This window comes from Rhinatrema bivittatum, chromosome 11 (genome assembly GCF_901001135.1).
Source record: "Rhinatrema bivittatum chromosome 11, aRhiBiv1.1, whole genome shotgun sequence".
Taxonomy (NCBI): Eukaryota; Metazoa; Chordata; class Amphibia; order Gymnophiona; family Rhinatrematidae; genus Rhinatrema; species Rhinatrema bivittatum.
The window spans coordinates 52,912,144-52,933,719 of NC_042625.1; the positions used below are offsets into that span (position 1 = coordinate 52,912,144).

Sequence of the window (21,576 nt, forward strand, 5' to 3'; positions counted from 1 at the left end):
AAAGATATCCGGTTAAGTAGGAAGTTGTCCGACCACACAAGGCTCCATAACTTTATACCTGCTCTGAAACGGGTTTAAAGCTAGCTGGCTAACCAAGTTGGTTATCATTAAAAAAAAAATTGGCTAACATAGCTGTATATCCTAACTCCTCTCTGAAACACCCCAGAACGCCTTTTTTTTTTTTTTTTAATCAATCCGGGTAGATTTTAGCTGGATGAGAGGTTGGCCATACCAAAACTTTCCATTTAGATGGATAACTTTAAGTTTTGAATACTGACCTCCAAGAGTACAAGGGAGATAAAGATATAGGGAAGGAAAGGGAAATGTAGTACAAACTTTCAGATAAAGAACCAGAAGAAAGCATTTTCCATGGAATGAGAAACTCAAGGACCGAGAGGTCATTGTTTGACGCCGATGGCAGCAGAAGAGCATTCACTTCCACTCTTGGAAGAGACTTCCAGCAGAAGTTATAAGAATGCAAGCGTACATGCGATGGATGCAGGGGGAAGCAAAGGAGACCTGACACAGCACAGTATGCAGGCAGAAATGGGCAGACTAGGTAGAGAAAGTGATCCTTTTCTTCACATACCATCTGCACTTCTTTAAATCAAATATATAAATGATGCAAAAGAGGCATTTTTCAGTGGAAAATAATTTCTAGAACAAGGGATCATAGTATAAGTTTGGAGTGAGTTGACTTAGGAGTAACTTTAGAAAATATTTCTTCACAGAAAGGGTAGTGGATACATGGAAGAGCTTCCTAGGGGAGGTGGAGACAAAAAGAGTAATGGAATTTAGGACAGCCTGGGATAAGCACAGAGGATCCCTAGCTGTGAGGGAGTGAGGGTAAAGCCTGGGATAAGCACAGAGGATCCCTAGCTGTGAGGGAGTGAGGGTAAAGCCTGGGATAAGCACAGAGGATCCCTAGCTGTGAGGGAGTGAGGGTAAAGCCTGGGATAAGCACAGAGGATCCCTAGCTGTGAGGGTAAAGCCTGGGATAAGCACAGAGGATCCCTAGCTGTGAGGGGTAAAGCCTGGGATAAGCACAGAGGATCCCTAGCTGTGAGGGAGTGAGGGTAAAGCCTGGGATAAGCACAGAGGATCCCTAGCTGTGAGAGAGTGAGGGTAAGCCTGGGATAAGCACAGAGGATCCCTAGCTGTGAGGGAGTGAGGGTAAAGCCTGGGATAAGCACAGAGGATCCCTAGCTGTGAGGGAGTGAGGGGTAAAGCCTGGGATAAGCACAGAGGATCCCTAGCTGTGAGGGAGTGAGGGTAAAGCCTGGGATAAGCTCAGAGGATCCATAGCTGTGAGGGAGTGAGGGTAAAGCCTGGGATAAGCACAGAGGATCCATAGCTGTAAGGGATAAAGTCTAAGGTAAGCACAGAAGATCCTTAGCTGTGGGGGAGTGAGGGATAAAGCCTGGGATAAGCACAGAGGATCCCTAGCTGTGAGGGAGTGAGGGTAAAGCCTGGGATAAGCACAGAGGATCCCTAGCTGTGAGGGAGTGAGGGTAAAGCCTGGGATAAGCACAGAGGATCCCTAGCTGTGAGGGAGTGAGGGTAAAGCCTGGGATAAGCACAGAGGATCCATAGCTGTGAGGGATAAAGTCTAAGGTAAGCACAGAAGATCCTTAGCTGTGGGAGAGTGAGAGGTAAAGCTTGGGATAAGCACAGAAGATCCTTAGCTGTGAGGGAAAAAGCCTGAGAATAGCACACAGGATCCTTAGCTGTGCGGGATAAAGCCTGAGATAAACACAGATGATTCTTAGCTGTGGAGGAAAAAGCCTGAGATAAGCACAGTGTAGAGGAGGGAAGTGAGGGATAAAGCCTGAGATGAGCACAGAGGACCCTTAACTCTGAGGGAGTAAGGGGTAAAGCCTGGGAGAACCACTGAGGATCCTTAGCTGTGGGTGCGTGAGGGATAAAGCCTGGGATAAGCACAGAGGATCCTTAGCTGTAGGGGGGGGTGAGGGGTAAAGCCTGGGATAAGCACAGAGGATCCTTACCTCTGGGGGAGCAAGGGGTAAAGCCTGGGTTAAGCACATAGGATTCTTAACTGTGGGGAGTGAGGGGTAAAGCCTCGGATGAGCACAGAGGATTCTTACCTGTAGGGGGGGGGAATGAGGGGTTAAAGCCTGGGATGAGTACAGAGGAGGACGCTTAGGTCTGGGGGAGTGAGAGGTAAAGCCAGGGATAAACACATAGGATTTCCTGGCGTGTAGCCAGATGGACTCAGAACAAATGGGTATAGTATGCTCGTGCTAGCAGTTGGAGACGGATCTGACGTCAGCACGGGTATATATACCCCCACAGGAAGCGTAGCAACTTAGTAATTTCCGTCTCCAAAGCAGTTTGGAGAGCCTGCACGCTCGCTGAGCGTGTTTCCAATCTACTTTCTACTTTCTTCTTACTAAACTTTTACAGCACCATCGAGCCCCGCACTCCTGCGGTGATACCCTAAGGTCCCTCCCCCAGTTGAGTTTCCCGGGGTGATTTCCGTGATCCCCCGGAGGTCTAAGTCCTCGGTCCGGTGGCCGAATCGCGGCAGGGACGTAGCCCCCGGGCGAGGCTCGGGCAGGGCGAACGAGGCGCCTTGGTCCCGGCGTGGACGAGGCAGCGGGTGCATTTCCTCAAAGCGCGGCGGTGAAGGTACTTGCCCTCTCCCCCTGCAGCCGGAGACCGCCCGGGTTCTAGCCGGGAAGCGCCGAGGATCAGGTAAGGCGTACATCTCTTATTCTTTGGTCTACGAGGAACGAGGATTGGCGGCGTGGCCCGTAGGCGGCACGCCGTGGAAGGGCGCCATTTTGTTGGCCTTACTCAGGTATTGAGTGCCCATGATAGGCGCATGTCTATGACTAAGCCGCTTATTGCTGAGAGCTTATTGCATATTGTTCAGCGTACATTGCTAAGCCGCATATTGCTGAGAGCTTATTGCATATTGTTCAGCGTACATTGCTAAGCCGCATATTGCTGAGAGCTTATTGCATATTGTTCAGCGTACATTGCTAAGCCGCATATTGCTGAGAGCATATTACATATTGTTCAGCGTACATTGCTAAGCCGCATATTGCTGAGAACATACTGGATATCATTGAACGTATATTGCTAGCCGCATATTGCTGAGAGGCTTTTACATATCATTGAGCGTATATTGCTAGCCGCATATTGCTGAGAGCATATTGCATATCATTGAGCGTATATTGCTAGCCGCATATTGCTGAGAGCATATTGCATGTCATTGAGCGAATATTGCTGCCGCATATTATTGAGCGCCTGTGGTATTAAACGCATATTGCTGCCGCATATTATTGAGCGCCTGTTGTATTAAGCGTATATTGCTGCCGCATATTATTGAACGCCTGTTAGATTAAGCGTATATTGCTGCCGCTTCTCATTAAGCGCATATTTTTCAATGGAACAGAACGCCTCAGCGTCTTCAGCAGGGGCGCTTCCTGCCTCCGGCATTAAAGCCCTCGGCCTCTGCTCTGCATGCCAGCTTAGAGCCACGCACAGTGAAGAGCCAGACTCCCTATGTGCCCAATGTGAGGAGGCCGTGGGACCCTCGGGCCAGGACCAGTCTCAGCCACGATTTGCTGACAGTTCCCCAAGGGCCACCCCGGATTTAGCGGGCAGTCTCGTCCAACCTGGAATCCCGGGGGATCTCGTACCCCGGCGATTAGAGACCACTTCCATTTCCTGGGTGGATCTCTTTAAGGGGATTCATGCCTTTGTACAGATGCAAACAGCTTCCCGTCCAGGCCCTGCTGTTCCTGCTGCGGCTGCTGCTGCGGTTGCGGCTCCAGCGGATCCTGTTCCGGGACCCTCACGCCCTTATCGTGTGCAGGACCTCCCGCCCCCAGACAGTCCGGATCAGTCGGACCCGGATGTTTCACCGGACGAGTCCGAACTCCCGGACGAGGGGGAACTTCCCTCAGGGATTGAGCCATATAGAACCATGAGACGGTTCTTCCCTAAAGAGGATCTCTCCGACCTGGTGTCTCAGTGCCTGGCGGAGTTGGATATTACAGGTCCCAGCGCTACGGTACCCTCTGCGCAGAACCCCCTGCTGGAAGGTCTTCGTCCTACAGCCCGTCATTTTCCATTCTTGCAAGCGGCACAACAACTGATAGATTTAGAATGGGCTGCACCAGCAGCCTCATTCAAAGGGGGGCGGGCCCTGACAGGCATGTAGCCCCTGGCACCGGCTATCCAGGAGCTGCTGGCGGGCCCTCAGGTGGACGCCTTGATTAGCACTGTGGTCAAGCGCACTACCATTCCAGTTGAGGGGGGGGCGGCCCTCAAGGAGCCTCATGACCGGCGACTGGACGCCATTCTGAAACAGACCTTTGAGGTGGCAGCTCTATCTTTGCGGATCGCAACCTGCTGCACAGTGGTGACACGTTCCTGTTTGTCACAGGTCAGGAACAACGCTCCAGCAGCAGACATGGAGTCAGCTCTCTCGTTCCTCACGGATGCTGCATCAGACCTAGTCCGGACAACAGCCAAGGGGATCTCATCCTCCGTAGCCGCCAGGAGGCAGCTCTGGATCCGGAAATGGTCAGCTGATGCTCCTTCGAAGACACGCCTCACCAGATTGCCCTTTAAGGGTTCTTTTCTGTTTGGTAGCGACCTTGATAGACTGACCAGCACATGGGGCGCCTCTCCAGTACCTCGACTGCCGGAAGATCGGTTCAGAAGGAACCAGCGCGCCTTTCCAAGGCCCTCCAGGGGTAGAAGCTCCCAGCGCTTCACTCCCTACAGGAGTCGCTACCAGGTGCCTCGTCCTCAGGCCCGGAATCAGTCCTTTCGGACCAAGCAGCGCAAGAGGGGAGCAGGCCCGGGCTCAGGTCCCGGCTGCGCCTCACAATGAGAATCCGCCGATTCATCTGGGGGACGGAGCCATAGGGGGCAGGTTAACCCTCTTCTACCCCAGATGGGTCGAGATTACGTCGGACCAGTGGGTCCTCGCCATCATCCGAGAGGGGTATTACCTGGACTTTCATCATCTCCCTCCGGACAAGTTTGTAGAATCTTCATGTCCCATACACAAGAAGGCAGCATTGGAAGATACCCTGGTGAGGCTCCTGTCCTTGAAAGCCATCATCCCAGTACCTGCATGGGAAGTGAATTCTGGACACTATTCTATTTATTTCATGGTACCCAAGAAAGGGGGCACCTTTCGGCCCGTACTGGACCTCAAGTCAGTCAATCGATACTTGAGGGTCCCGAGGTTTCGCATGGAAATTGCGCTTAGTCAAGAACGCAGTACAGCCAGGAGAATTCCTCACGGCCCTAGACTTGTCAGAAGCCTACCTGCATATCCCGATACATCCGGAGCATCAGCGCTACCTACGCTTCAAGGTTCTAGGACGCCACTTCCAATTCCGGGCTCTGCCCTTCGGGTTAGCCACGTCGCCGCGGACCTTCACCAAGGTGGTCGTAGTGGTAGCAGCGGCACTCAGACGGGAAGGAATCCTTGTCCATCCCTACCTGGACGATTGGCTGATCAGGGCAAAATCACGAGAGGAGAGTCATCGGGTAACAGACAGGGTGATCGCCCTTCTGGAAAGCTTGGGCTGGGTAGTCAACCTCAGCAAGAGTTGCCTACAGCCTTCCCAGTCACTGGAATACCTGGGAGTCCAGTTCGACACCCAGGCAGACACGATCAGTCTCACTGCCAAGAGAAGGTTAAAACTTCAGACGCGTCTCCGGTACTTGATGGGAGCCAGTCAGCCCACAGCTTGGGATTATCTGCAGGTTCTCGGCCTCATGGCGTCCACCCTGGAAGTGGTACCTTGGGCATGGGCCCATATGAGACCGTTACAACACTCCCTGCTCTCTCGCTGGAGCCCCCGCTTTCGGAATTATTCCACGCACCTTCCTCTGCCAGCCAGAGTACGGACCCAGTTACGGTGGTGGTTGCAGTCCAACCACACGAGCAGGGGGTCGAAGATGTCCTCCCCCACGTGGACTCTGCTCACCACAGATGCCTGCCTGAGTGGCTGGGGAGCACACTGCGAAGAACTCACCGCACAAGGGCGGTGGAACAGAGAAGAGTCAGCATGGAACATCAACCGTCTAGAGGCCCAGGCAGTCCGATTGGCATGCCTACGATTTGCTCACAGACTGAAGAACAGAGCAGTCAGAGTGATGTCAGACAACGCCACCACTGTGGCATACATCAACCGTCAGGGCGGAACCAGAAGCCAACAGGTATCTCTGGAGATAGCCCCGCTGATGGCTTGGGCAGAGGCGAATCTTCAGGACATCTCCGCCGTCCACATTGCCGGGAAGGACAACACCGTGGCAGACTTCCTCAGCAGAGAAAGCCTAGATCCGGGAGAGTGGCAGCTGTCACCCACAGCCATCCAGATGATTGTGGATCACTGGGGGATTCCGGACATGGACTTACTAGCGGACAGGTCCAATGCTCAAGTACCCAGCTACTTCAGCCGCAAGTGCGACCCGTTCTCACACGGAATCGATGCTCTGGTTCAGCCATGGCCTCCAGGGACTCTGCTATATGCCTTTCCTCCGTGGCCTCTGCTGGGCGCCATCATCCACAAGATTCAGAGACACCGGGGCCTAGTTCTTCTAGTGGCACCAGACTGGCCAAGAAGACCCTGGTACGCGGACATGAGAAGACTACTGGCAGGGGAGCCCCTTCCCCTGCCTCCTCTCCGGGACCTTCTACATCAAGGTCCAATCCTCCACGAGGATCCAGCCCAATTCTCTCTTACGGTCTGGCCATTGAGAGGGCTAGACTGAGGAAAAGAGGTTACTCGGAGCCCGTGATAGATACACTCCTCCGAGCCCGCAAGTTTTCCACATCCCTCACCTACGTCAGGATCTGGAGAGTATTTGAAGCATGGTGCGACACTCATGGCACCAATCCACATGCGTCCACAATCCCTATTGTTCTGGATTTCCTGCAGGATGGGCTTCAGAAGGGTCTCTCCCTCAGCTCCATCAAAGTTCAGGTGGCTGCACTGTCTTGCTACGGTCCCAGGAGGGACGGCAAGACCATTGCTAAGCACCCAGATGTGTCTCGCTTCCTGAAAGGAGTTAAGCACATTCGTCCGCCACTGAAGTGGCCAGTGCCTTTGTGGAACCTCAACCTTGTTTTGGATTTCCTCGCGGGATCCACCTTCAGACCCCTTCGGGGCCTGTCTCTCCGTTCACTAACCTTGAAGATGGTGTTCTTATTGGCGGTGTGTTCAGCACGCCGCATCTCAGAGCTACAAGCGCTGTCCTGCCGTGATCCCTTTCTCAGAATCACTCCAGAGGCTATCCATCTTCGCACGGTTCCCTCCTTTCTACCTAAAGTGGTCTCACAATTTCACCTTAACCAAACTATATCCTTGCCTACCACGGCGGGTTTGAAGAAATCTGAAGAAGGGCGTTTGCTACGCCATCTCGACATAGGCAGAATGCTGCCCAGATATCTGGAATTGACACAAGAAGTACGAAAGACGGACCATCTGTTTGTCCTGCACAGCGGGGAAAAGACAAGGGGAAGCGGCCTCTCGGCCCACCATCGCCCGCTGGATTAAAGAAGTTATCAGAGCAGCTTACGTGGAGGCCGGGAAGTCTCCGCCTCTACAAGTTAAGGCTCATTCTACCAGAGCACAAGCGGCATCTTGGGCAGAATCCAGGATGCTGTCGCCTGCAGAAATCTGTAAAGCGGCGACGTGGTCCTCCCTCCATACCTTCTCCAGGTTCTACCGTCTGGATGTCCAGGCCAGGGAGGACACAGCATTTGCGAGGGCAGTCCTACATGGTCCTCAGGCAGCCTACCGCCCAGGCTGGGAGTAAAGCTTTTGTACATCCCATTTGTTCTGAGTCCATCTGGCTACACGCCAGGAAATGTTGAGATTACTTACCTGATAATCTCCTTTTCCTTAGTGTAGACAGATGGACTCAGCATCCCGCCCAGCTGCCTGTGTACATGGGTTTCACCGATTCAAGGTAAGCCATGTCATCTGTTTCCATAAGAGCATCCACTCTACCAGGTGTCGACGCCTTCCGGTTGGGAATGCTAGCGGTCTCCAGCTACTATCAATCGGTCAGGGGAATCCTGTTTCACTATTTCACTGAGCGTCAGTACACACATTCATAACAGCTTTTGCAAGGAAGATTACTAAGTTGCTACGCTTCCTGTGGGGGTATATATACCCGTGCTGACGTCAGATCCGTCTCCAACTGCTAGCACGAGCATACTATACCCATTTGTTCTGAGTCCATCTGTCTACACTAAGGAAAAGGAGATTATCAGGTAAGTAATCTCAACATTCTTAGCTGTGGGGGAGTGAGGGGTAAAGCCTGGGATAAGCACAGAGGATCCTTAGCTGTAGGGGGGGGGGGGGTGAGGGGTAAAGCCTGGGATGAGTACAGAGGATCCTTAGCTGTGGTGGCGTAAGGGATAAAGCCTGGGATAAGCACAGAGGATCCTTAGTTGTGCAGGAGTGAGGATAAAGCCTGGGATGAGCACATAGGATTCTTAGTTGTGGAGGAGTGAGGGATAAAGCCTGGGATGAGCACAGAGGATCCTTAGCTGTGGGAGAGTGAGGGCTAAAGCCTGTGATAAGCACAGAGGATCCTTAGCTGTGGGGGAGCAAGGGATAAAGCCTGGGTTAAGCATAGAGGATTCTTAGCTGTGGAGAAATGAGGGGTGTAGCCTGGAATGAGCACAGAGGATCCTTAGCTGTAGAGGGGGGAGTGAGGGGTAAAGCTTAGGATGAGCAAAGAGGACCCTTAGCTCTGGGGGGAGTGAAGGGTAAAGCCTGATAAGCACAGAGGAACCTTAGCTGTGGGAGGAGAGAGGAGTAAAGCCTGAGATAAGCACAGAGGAGCCTTAGCTATGAAGGAGTGAAGGGTAAAGCTTGGGGATAAGCACAGAGGAGCCTTAGCTGTGGAGGTGAAACCTGAGATTGAGTAGGATCTAAGGTACTGTAGTAGGATGTAATAAGCAGATGAGATTGGTTTTTATAATCCTTATTTGCCATCATATTCTGTGTTTTTATGATGTCCAGATTTGTTTATTTGTTTCATATTCGTATCTAAAGCAGCTGCAGTCTGTTTCCACAAGTACCTTGGACTCTCCAGCATATGGAAACTGCAGGGATCTCGGAGCCGTTCTGCATCACTCATCCTCTCCAGTATGAGGGAGCCACTGGGATTTCTGAGCTGTCTTCCAGCTCTCAATCTCTCCATCACATGGGAGCCATGGAGATCTCGGAACCATCCTGCATCTCTCCGCCCCTCCAGCACATGAGAGCCAGAGGGATCTCGGAGCTGTCCTGCATCTCTTGGCCTCGCCAACATGTGAGAGCAACAGGGATCTCTGAGCTGTCCTGCACTTCTCGGGCTCGTCAGCATGTGAGAGCCACAGGAATGTCGGGGCTGTCCTGCACCTCTCGGGCTCGTCAGCATGTGAGAGCCACAGGAATGTCGGGGCTGTCCTGCACCTCTCGGGCTCGTCAGCATGTGAGAGCCACAGGTATCTCAGGGCTATCCTGCATCTCTCGGCCACACATGAGACCCACAGGGATCTCTGAGCTGCCCTGCATCTCTCAGCCTCACCAGTATAGAACCACAGGGATCTCTGAGCTGTCCTGCATCTCTCAGCCTCACCAGTATAGAACCACAGGGATCTTGGAGCTGTCCTGCATCTCTCAGCCTTTCCAGTACATGGGAGCCTCCGGGTTCTCAGAGATGTCATGTACCTCTCAGTCTCTGCAGCAATTGGGAACCACAGAGATTTCGGAGCTGCCCTGTATTTCTCAGTCTGTTCAAAATGTGGACACTGTGAGGGAATCAGGCTTGCTAAATGCGTCTGTGCCACTTCAGAATAAGGGAACCTCAGTGAAGCTGAACTTACCAACCACATCACATTCACTCCGGAAGCGGGGAGCTGTGGGGACCTCAGACTTGCCAGATCTACCTTTGTCTTCTCAAGGCATTGCAGCTATAGCTATTGGAGACTCACTACATGGACCTCACCTTTTTCACAGCACAAAAACCACAGGGGCTACAGGCTCACCACATGTGCTGCAGCCTTTCCAGAGCATGGAAACCACAAGGATTGCACATTTGCCACACTTATCACTGACTTTCCAGGGTACAGGAGCCTTGGCAGTCTCTGGGTTGCCAGAAGTGCCTCAGCCTCTCCTAAATGTTGCAGCTACAGGGATCTTCGTCTGGCCACATGTGCCTGTCCACACCATTGAAGCCACAGAGACCTCAAACTGTGAGCTGAGGTAGGTAACTTTCTATCATTGACTCCTTTCCTTATCCCCATGCCCCTTCCCTATTTCTTTTCTTTTCTTCTGTACGTATGTGTTTCACACGGTCTCTCTCTTCTAATTGTGTAGTACGCTGGAAACTTTGTCCCTTCCTTCCATACCAAAGACTTGCTTAGATCCAGGTTGGATCATCTCTGCATCGGAATTTGAGCTCCATCCAGTGGATGAGTATGGAGTAATCCCCACACGGGTTGCCAAGGCCGAGGACATCAGCACCACAAAGCGAACAGTGAGTATACCAACAGTGTTCTGACACCTCTCCACACTACTGAGCATTACAGTAACACAGTGCTCCCCTCGGAGCATCCCCCAGAACATCTAGGTGCAGATGTATTCCCAAGACACACTTGTCTGCACGGGTACAGCCAGGTGCAGAAGTGCACACTTCCTTCTCAGCATTTCAGAAGCGTTTGCCTTACTAATATCCAGGGTTAGTGGAAGATAAATTAGAATAGGAACATTGCCCAGTGCAGAACAGAAGAAATGCCCCAGGCGTCCTGTCTACCCTTCCCTCCTTGGATTCTGAGCAATGTCTCTGGACTGGCTGGTACTGTTTTTTTCCTTCTTTGGGCATCCAACCTGATTGTAACCAGGTCCGGGATCTGATGCCATGAGCCTTCATTTGCATTTGTTTTTTTAAATTACTCTGAGGAAGTGAATGTGAAGACAGAGGTAATCATTTAGTCCATTATTTGATTGACTACTTTTCCTTAATAAAATCAAGGCAGTTAAAAATAAAATACAAAAAATAAAATACAAATAAAATAATTAGAAGAATTAATACAAAGAGAAACAGATAAGCAACATTGTACTAAAAGATCAGGAGGTACCTGAAGAGAACAGGTAATGCATTAAAAAAAACTGCCCAGCAGAACAATAATACTACAAAACAGTTGGGGAGCAATACAATAAAAGTGAAAGGTGCAAGAAGGGCATTAAGAAAGATAACTTATGAAATGTAGACCAAACGAGGGATAAAGTAAGAATCATAACCTTTTAGCAATCAAAGACCTAAGTAAAAAGCCTTTTGCAAATCTCAGATAATTCTCCTGTCTGAGCTCAGTGGGAAGGGCAGGTGCCTGGTATGTAAAAACAATGCAGCAAATGAGGGAGGGAACAGCAAGAAGACTGCAGTAAAAGTAGAGGCTTATACTCAAGCAGGAGGTCTGACAGATATTTGGGACTTACTGCCCTGCAAGTATGACCATAAACAGGATTTCAAACTTCTCTCCTGATTGTGGGAAGCCAGTGCAATTGGATTAATAAAGGGGGGGGGGGGGGGGGGAGAGGAGAGTGTCACATGATCTTGTTCCTTTGCTCTGAAGATAACTTTGGAGACTGTATGTCGAAGAACTTGAATACCTTGATAAAGTGCATTACAATAATCCAACTGGTTTAGGATAAGAGCATGAACAATAATTTCAAGATTTTTTTTTTTCTCTAAAAATGATCTAAACTGGCATACTTAAGCAAGATAAAAAAAAAAATGAGGAGCAGATTACAGATGAAATCTGGATTTACATGGAGAGTTTGAATCCATTTTAATCCACAGACTCAAGACTGATCATTGAGATGAATATCTACCCTTGAAATTTGCAGTAAAATATTTAGGGGATGATTTCCCCTACTGACACACAGTTCCTCAGATTTTCGCAGATTAAGCATAAATTTGTGTTTCAGGAGCCAGGAGAAACAGCACTCAAACATAAACTGGAGTTATTTATATTCCCAGTTTGTATTGGGTCAACATAAGCTAATAGTTGTCTATCATATGCCAAAAAATAAGTAGCAGCTATGTCCATAACTTTGGATAAGAGTCACCAAGCGTGCCAAATACATATTAAAAATTATAGGGGCCAATGCCCCTGGGAAACTCCATAAAGTAATTTCCTTAAAACCTGAACAGTTTAAACCCCAACTAACCCAGTAAGTTCACTGTTCCAGCCATGCACAGAACATGTAAGCTGTGTAGGCAAGACACCTAGGACATTGCTGGATTTGCAATTGGTGCCACCGGTGGCCCTAGAATATTTTAATGGAGTTTGAAGGGATGCCTAAGTCCATTTCTTCAAGTGCTAAAATCACCAGACAAAAGATAAAATGGAACTCTACATTTGTTTTACAACATTCAGCAGAAGATAAAACAAATGTGCAGATAAAAGGTCTCTCTTTCTTGACTGCCTGCAATAACAAGAGTTGTTTAGCTAAAAATAAAAGGTAGAGAACCTGAAGGTAGGCTCTTAGTGAGCAACTTATGAGTAACTTCAATAAGGGGTACACAAAGAGGCATGCCTTTAGTGCGCTCCTTCGGTGGCCTTGGCACCAGGACAATGCAGAATGACATCAGGCATGTGGGTGAAGCCTCATGTTTCTACTCACTACCTGCTGAAAGTGCTTGTGCAGGAAGTACATAGGAATAAAGTGTCTGACCTCAGGTGAGAAACTGGGAAAAGCCCATTTGCAACAGGAAGTTCATTGACAGACTGACTGAGCATTACTGTCCCTTACCTGCTAGCATAAACTGTTTCTATGTCTCTTGGTTATCTGTCCACAGAAGGCAGGGAAAGAAAAGAAGCCACAGAGAGTTTCTCAAATTCGCATCAGGAAAAGTGTTCCGAAACCAGACCCAAATCTCACCCCAATGGGTCTCCCACGACCAAAGAGGTGAAAGAAATGTATACCATTGCCGTGTCTAGGTCCAATAGAAGAGGAAGCCCAGCATAGGAGGGGGGAGGTTCACCAAAGAACTCCAGCATGGGGGGGGGGGGGGGGCTTGCGTGGTAAGAAGAGGGGGATTGACAACAGATAGAGCAGGGGTGGCTAACTCCATTTCTCAAGAGCCACAAATAGGCCAGGTTTTCAGGATATCCACAATGAATATGCATGCACTGCCTCCACTGTATGCAACTCTATCTAATGCATATTTATTTGGGATATCATGAAAACCTGGCCTGTTTGTGGCTCTCGAGGATCGGATTTGGCCACTTTTGAAATAGTACATGAGGATATGTCAGCAAGGTGATGAAGGGAGAGAGATTGACAGAAGATAGTGTGTGAGGGAGTGCCAACATGGTGGGGAAGGAGAGATATTGACAGAAGAGGATGTTTGAGGGAGTTCTAGTGTGGTGGGGAGAGAGAGATATTGACAGAAGATGGTGTATGAGGGAGATCTAGTGTGGTGGGGAGAGAGAGATATTGATAGAAGATGGTGTATGAGGGAGTTTTAGTGTGGTGGGGAGAGAGATATTGATAGAAGATGGTGTATGAAGTCGTGCCAGCATGGTGGGGAGGGGATAACGTATGAGAGTTCACCAGCATGCGGAGTGGGAATGAAATCTGCCATTTATTTTATTTTGTAGATTAAAGAAGAAGGAATTCAGTTTGGAGGAAATTTACACGAATAAGAACTACAAGTCTCCACCTGTAGCCAGGTGAGCTGGAAGGAAGACTGGGACTAGGGGGCATTCCTTGATACTAACAGCAGCTTTAAAATAAATTGGAGAAAGTGGGTTTTTTTGCTCAGTGTAAGGTAAGCTGTGGAATTTCTTACCTCAAAATGTGATTAAAGCAAGCAGTGTAAATGAGTTTAAAAAGAGTTGGACACATTTCTAGACAGCAGGTCCATAAATAATTACTGGCCAGATAGACTTGGGGTTTCTCCACTTGTTCTTTAGGAGAGCAACATCAAACAGTCTTTCATACTGGGATTTGCAAGGTACTTTCAGGTACTTTCAGGTCATAATGCCTCTATATCGCTCCATGGTGAGACCACACGTTGAATACTGTGTACAATTCTGGTCGCCGCATCTCAAAAAAGATATAGTTGCGATGGAGAAGGTACAGAGAAGGGCAACCAAAATGATAAAGGGGATGGAACAGCTTCCCTATGAGGTAAGTCTGAAGAGGTTAGGGCTGTTCAGCTTGGAGAAGAGACGGCTGAGGGGGGATATGATAGAGGTCTTTAAGATCTTGAGAGGTCTTGAACGAGTAGATGTGACTCGGTTATTTTCACTTTCGAATAATAGAAGGACTAGGGGGCATTCCATGAAGTTAGCAAGTAGCACATTTAAGACTAATCGGAGAAAATTCTTTTTCACTCAACGCACAATAAAGCTCTGGAATTTGTTGCCAGAGGATGTGGTTAGTGCAGTTAGTGTAGCTGGGTTCAAAAAAGGTTTGGATAAGTTCTTGGAGGAGAAGTCCATTAATGGCTATTAATCAATTTTACTTAGGGAATAGCCACTGCTATTAATTGCATCAGTAGCATGGGATCTTCTTAGTGTTTGGGTAATTGCCAGGTTCTTGTGGCCTGGTTTTGGCCTCTGTTGGAAACAGGATGCTGGGCTTGATGCACCATTGGTCTGACCCAGCGCGGCACTTCTTATGATGTACAGGATGCTGGACTCAATGCTATTCATACTCCAGATCAGTCTAGACAAGTGGGTTTTGCATCCCTACTAGCAGATGGAGGCAGAGAATAAAAAGTTTTCAGGCACTTCTGCATAACTGAGAGTGCCACTTGCAGTACCTCAGTATTTCTCTGTCTCCAGCAGATGGTAGAGTTGCAGACCTAAAGTTTGGATCAGGAGTGAAAAAAAGAAAAAATATATAATGGAAAAAATTCTGGAAGAGGTGCTTCCTGAAGTGTTAGGTTCCTTCATGGGCCATCCCTCAGATGGGCCCAGGTGAGCAGGGGGTGGATGATCCCTGGTCTGTCTCAGCCCACAGCATCCAGAGGGATCAAAAATGGGTGGTCCTGGTTCCCTCAGTCCTTCCTAGGTCTTCTCACCCAGATCCGTTAGCCACATACAGGGAAGTAAATCTTTTATCTGTATTTGGTCCTTGCTTATCAGATGTACTGTGCTTTAAAAAAAAGAAAAATATTAAAAGGTGAGTAGGGACGATGGAGAAGCCATTCAGGCTGTGCTCTGCTAGCACAGGGGTGAGGAGAAGCGTCAGCAGAGCTTGAGCTGCACCAGGGATCTGGGTTTGCTCGAGGAGCGGAGTGGCTTTGGCAGAGGCCTGTTGATTGCAGCAGGAAATGCAGGATCGGCACTCACATGCACAGTCAGCAAGGTGCCACCGTGAAAAGAGGGAGAGCCTGTCAGGCATGTGGCCTGAAGTGCGCACCTAAATGCAGCAGCACTTTGTTCTACCTGTGCTTCTTGGGGGGACAAATCCTCCGTAGAGGCAGCAGGAAGCAGGCAAGTCACCTGGTCAGCAGGGCCCATTAAGAAGGCTCCTGGTGGGGTTGAGGGCACAGCGGCCATGTTAAGCACATGTATCAGAAGGCAGGCATCAGTAAGGGAGTCCAGGGACTCTTCTCCTCCGCTGTCGCCAGTGGTCCCAAATGCATTGGAGGATGAGGAAGCAGGGTATGAGCCTGTTGAGTCTAAATGATTTTCGGATTTTGTCCTGCTTCTGCATAAGGGCCTAACTTGCCAAGAGAAGAGCAGGGGGTAAAGGTGGACTGGCCCAGAAGCCTCTTCACCCCTCAAAGAGACCTAGAGGGACCCCACAACGAGAGTCTGGGGGCCTTCTTTGCTGTCTGGGTCTTGGACATCCATCTGGTGCTGAGGAGGCATCCTCAGTAGACTCGGAAGGTTCAGATGACCCACCTGAGGATCATGGAAGGGATCCTGATAATGGCGCAAGGGATGACCCCGTAGATTTGGCATCAGGTGCAGATAGTACATCTGACCCGGAGGAGGTTCCAATTATGGAAAGGGGTGAACCTAGGGTTATCTGCTTGTTCAGGAAGGAGGAACTGCAGCCTCTGAATTCCCATGTACTAACAGAGCTGGGGATTAAGGTCACTCAAGAGTCTGATAATGAAGTGGTGGACCCAGTTCTGGATGGACTAAGTGAATTACCCAAAGCTTTTCCGTTGCCGAAGAAGGAAAAGAAGCTGGCAAGCAGGGAGTGGGATACTCCTGAGGCAGGTCTCAAGGTAGGCAGAGCAATGGTGATATCCCTTGCCAGAGGAGATCTTGGAGCTGCTGATGCTCGGTCTCAATGGTGACCAAGAGACGACCATCCCTGTGGTGGGGTCATCTGCACTGAAGGATGCTCAAGACCAGATATGAGATTGTTGAAGAGGATGTTTGAGGTCTCGGCTTTGATCTAAGGGAGGCGATCTGTGGCAGCCTTATGCGGAGGGCCTGTCTGTGGGGGTTCAAAAGGCACAAAAGAGAGTCTTCCTTCGGTCGATGCCATGCAAGCAGCCCGGTTGGAAGCTGGAATGGCGGATCTGATTTGGTCTGGACGTCCACCAGAACATGGTGACAGCAAACGCAGCACAGACATTCCTGTGGTTGCATAATTGTTCGGCGGATGCATGGTCTATATCGCAACTGTACAATCTCCTTTTTAAAGGGAAGCTGTTTGGGGAAGACCTCGAGCAGCTGATGAAGCAGTTGAGAGAGTCTAAATGGAAAAAGTTGCCGGAGGATAAGAAGATAACAAGAAGGTTTTTCTGTCTCCCAGTTCCAAGAGATGAGGAGTTTTCGTTTCTTCAGCTTCAGTACAGAAGCAAAGCTTGGGAAGGCAGCAGTCCTTTTGAGGCAACTGAAGAGCTTCCTGGGATTCTTCTGGTCAAGAGGCCAGGGGGAGGGGGAACCTCACAATGAAGTCAAGCAGATCTACTCTTTGTTGGAAGCTGTCTGAGGGAGACTGGCCCACTTTTACGAGGAGTGGACCTAGATCACAGCGGACCAATGGATCCTGGAGGTAAGAGACAGCTACACTTTAGAATTTTCTCAGCCGGTCAAGGCGGCCTACATGGTCTCCCATTGCACTTCCCACGCCAAATGAGAGGTAGTGTGGGATACCTTACAGCGACCACAATGCCTAGATGCAATAGTGCCAGTATCGCCAAAGGAACACAGGGGAGATACTCAATTTACTTTGTGGTTCCCAAGAAGGAGGGCATCTATCGGCCCATTCTAGATATGCAGCGAGTCAACATTGCGCTCCGAGTTCCATGTTTTTGGATGGAGATGTTGCAGACAGCGAAAGCAGCAGTGCGAAAAGAGGAGTTTCTGGCGTCTTTGGATTTGACTGAGGCCTATCTGCACATTTCCATACGTTCAGAACATCAGAAGTTTCAGCGGTTCATGGTGCTAGGGCACCGTTTTCAGTTTCGCATCCTTCCCTTCAGGCTGGCGACAGCACTGCGGATGTTCACGAAGGTGATGGTCGTAGTGGCGGCAGTGTTGCAAAGGGAAGGGATTCTTGTTCATCCTTATTTGGATGACTGGTTCATTCAGGCCAAGTCGGAAGTCAAGTGTCATCGATCAATTTGGCGGGTCTTGGAGATGCTGCAGTCACTGGGCTGGGTGGTAAACCTAGCAAAAAGTCATCTAGTGCCGTCCCAATCTTTGGAGTACCTAGGAGCGCATTTCGATACCTGTGTGGACAAAGTGTTCATTACCTTGGAGAGGGTGATGAAGTTGCAAACTTCAACTACTTCGGCTTTCAATACCCAGAGTCTGGGATTATTTGCAGGTGCTGGGTTCTATGGAGTCTATGCCATGGGCGTTTGCTCACATGCGGCTGCTTCAGAGGGTGCTTTTGTCCCAATGGAATCCGCTATTGGAGGACTTTCTGCTTCCTTTACCACTTCAGGGGGGGGGGGAGGGGAGGGATCCAGATCAAGTCTCTCTTGGTGGCTGTCTCGCCCCAATTTGGAGAAAGGCGTGGATATGGAGGTTCCAGACTGGATGGTAGTGACCACGAATGCCAGCCTTACAGTTTGGGGAGCTGTGTGTCAGGGGCGGATGGCTCAAGGGTTGAAGTTGCCGGGAGAAGTGTCCTGGTCTATGAATTGATTAGACGAGGGCTGTTCAGAAGGTATTGATTTCCTTCCTTTCACAGGTCCAGGGCAAGATAGTGAGTGTCTTCTCAGACAATGCAATGATGGTGGCGATTATCAATCATCATGGTGGTATGTAAAGTCGCTTTGTGGCTCAGGAGGCTCAGAACCTCTTTGTCTGGGCAGAGCAGTATCTGGCTGGAATAGCAGCGTCGCATATGGCCGGAGTGGACAATGTCTAGGTGGATTACCTCAGCAGTCAACAGTTGGACCCGAGGGAATGGGAGTTGTCAGCGGAGGCCTTAGACGTTATTTGTTCCAGGTGGGGCAGCCCCCAGCTGGATCTGATGGTGTTGCGAAGCAATGCCAAAGCAGCTCTGTTCTTCAGTCACAGGCAAGAGGTCAGTTCCAAAGGAATCAACGATCTGGTTCTTCCATGGCCACCAGAGATTCTACTGTACGTGTTTCCTCCATGAACTCTAGTAGGTCATGTGTTGTGATGCATAGAACGGCACCCAGGAAGGGTGGTTTTGGTAGCACTAGAATGGCCACGTTGTCCATGGTTTGCGGATCTGATTCATCTTGTAATAGATGGACCCGTCAGATTGACTCATCTGCAGAGATTACTATGGCAAAGGCCCATCTTGGATCGGGTGGATCGTTTTTGTCTCATGGCTTGGGTTTTGAGAGGAGACTGTTAAGATTGAAAGAATATTCAGAGCCAGTTATTGCTACTTTGTTTCAGGCCAGGAGGCCATCCACCTCTCTTGTTTATGTCAGAGTTTGGAGAGTGTTTGAGGCCTGGTATTTGGAGGAAGGTCTAGTGCCTTTGTGGGTGGATATTAGAACAGTTCAGGCACTGCTACATAACAGAGAGTGCCACCTGCAGTCTCTCAGAATTGACCTCAGTTCAGAAGATATTCCTCAGGTATTGACACTTTTGCAGCAAGTCTTTGCAAAGGGGCTAGCCTACAATTTGTTTCGAGTACATATGGTGGCCTTAGCATGTCTTAGAAGTAAAGTACAGGGGAGACTGCTGTCGTCTCACCTGGATGTCCGTTTTTTGAAGAAGGCCAAGCATTTGTGGCCACCAGTACATAGGATATGCCCATCATGGAGCCTTAACTTAGCTCTCCGGGTGTTATGCGAACCTCCATTTGAACCTTTCCACAGGCATCGTTGAAGGACCTCACCTTGAAGTCTGTTTTTCTGGTGGTGATTTGTTCGGCCAGTCGTATCTCCGAGCTTCAGGTTGCAGCCTGTAGAGATGCGTTCCTCCAGATTGCGGACGATGGGGGTATTGTCGTGCATGGTGCCTTCTTTTTTTGCCAAAAGTCATTTGCTTCCATTTTTCATCTTAGCCAAATGGTGGAACTTCTTGTGTTTCTGAATTTGTCATCAGACACCGCATGTGAGAAAGCTTGGCTTGCTAGATGTTCGTAGGACGCTATTACTGTACCTGAAGGTCACTAACAGTTTTCAATGGTCAGATCATCTGTTTGTCCTGTTTACCAGGGCAAAGAAAGGAAGTAAGGCATCTAAAGCTATGATTGCTCATTGGTTAAAGGAAACTATTGTTTCAGCCTATCTCTGTAAGAGTCGACTGATTCCAGAAGGGTTGCATGCGCACTCTACAAGGGTGCAGGTGGCTTCCTGAGTAAAGTGTCAGCTGGTGTTGCCTCAGGAAGTTTGTAGAGCAACAACATGGTCTTCACGTCACACTTTTACCAAACATTTCCAATTGGACATTCGGGCACCAGAGGAGGCGGTCTTTGGGGAGAGTGTGTTGCGAGCGGTTCTTTCAGATTTCTGCCCAGTATAGGGGGAGCTTGGGTATATCCCAATTGTCTGGACTGATCTGGGGTATGAATAGGAAAGGAGATTTGGTTTTTACTTGCTAATTTTCATTCCTGGAATACCACAGATCAGTCCAGAAGCCCATCCCTTTGGAAAGTTCGCTATGAATTTGATAGATTTATAATGCAGAACTTGCTGAAGATAGTTGGGTTGAACCTATAGGACTGAAGGGATTCATTTCCTTTGTTGGATGTGAGGGTCCCAGTTAAGGAGGTCCCAACCCATTGTTTTCTGTTCGCCTTTGAAGGCAACAAGTTCATTTGAATTTTGAGGGGTTTTCACTCTGTTAGTTTGGGTAGAAGGTCAATTCTGAGAGACTGCAGATGGCACTCTCTGTTATGTAGCAGTGCCTGAAAAGTTTTTATTCTCTGCCTCCATCTGCTGGTAGGGATGCAAAAGCCACTTGTCTGGACTGGTCTGTGGTATTCCAGGAACGAAAATTAGCAGGTAAGTACCAATTTTCCTTTGGTCTGACCCAGCAGGGCAATTCTTATGTACAGGATGCTGAGCTCAAAGACCCATTGATCTGACCCAGTGTGGCACGTCTTATGTTCTTATGTACAGGATGCTGGGTTTGATGTATCACTGGTCTGCGCCAGCTTGACACTTATGTTCCTATGTACAAGATGCTGGGCGGAATGCACCATTGGTGTGACCCAGTACAGCATGTCTTACGTTCTTATGTACAGGATGCTGGGCTTGATGCACCATTGGTGTGACCCAGTATGGCTGTTCTTATTTAAAGGATGCTGGGCTCGATGCACCATTGGTGTGACCCAGCACGGCCCTTATGTTCTTACGTACAGGATGCTGGGCTCCATGCACCATTGGTCTGACCCAGTGTGGCCCTTCTTATGTTCTTATGTACAGAATGCTGTGCTCCATGCACCACTGGCCTGACCCAGTGTGGCACTTGTGTTCTTATGTACAGTATTCTGGGCTCCATGCACCACTGGCCTGACCCAGTGTGACCTTTCTTATGTACAGTATTCTGAGCTCCATGCACCATTGGTCTGACCCAATGTGGCACTTCTTATGTACAGGATGCTGGGCTCAATACACCATTGGTCTGACCCAATGTGGCACTTCTTATGTACAGGATCCTGGGCTCCATACAACATTGGCCTGACCCAATGTGGCACTTCTTATGTTCTTATATACAGGATGCTTGGCTCAAAGCTTCATTGGTCTGACCCAACATGGCATTTCTTATGTTCTTATGAGTCCATTTGGTAAATCGGAGGGATACTGGAGCTTTGTATGTTGGTGGTTACTATGTGCTGAGTACCTAATAATAAGAGAGATGGTATGTAGATGTAGAGTAAGGAGTGGGCAGGTGCTGTGTGAGGGGAAGGTGTAGGGTAAGGGATGAGAAGGTGTAATTTGAGGGGGAGGAATAAGGGAAGGGATGAGAAGGGAAGGGGGTAATGTGATGGGCAGGTGTAGAATAAGGTGGAGGTGTAGGGTAAGGGATAGGAAGGTGTAATGTGAAGTTAGGTGTAGTATAGGGGACAAGAAGGTGTAATCTGTAGGGGAGATGTGTAAAGGACAGGAAGGAGTAATGTGAGGGGGAGCTCTAGTGTAAGGGACGGAAGGGGTTAA

At 49.3% G+C, this 21,576-nt stretch overlaps 1 protein-coding gene across 6 annotated transcripts in view; it reads left to right on the top strand.

Moving 5' to 3' along the window:
• Window positions 1-21,576, top strand: part of PRR14L (proline rich 14 like) — an 84,073-nt gene that overhangs the window by 52,150 nt on the left and 10,347 nt on the right. For 4 of the 6 annotated variants that reach the window (XM_029571148.1, XM_029571152.1, XM_029571151.1 and 1 more), the window contains 4 exons: window positions 9,066-10,259; window positions 10,374-10,533; window positions 12,859-12,968; window positions 13,664-13,735. In XM_029571148.1, coding sequence (XP_029427008.1) covers window positions 9,066-10,259; window positions 10,374-10,533; window positions 12,859-12,968; window positions 13,664-13,735 — 1,536 coding nt within the window. The remainder of the gene's footprint in view (window positions 1-9,065; window positions 10,260-10,373; window positions 10,534-12,858; window positions 12,969-13,663; window positions 13,736-21,576) is intronic. The other 2 variants (XM_029571150.1, XM_029571149.1) reach the window with 2 other exon arrangements.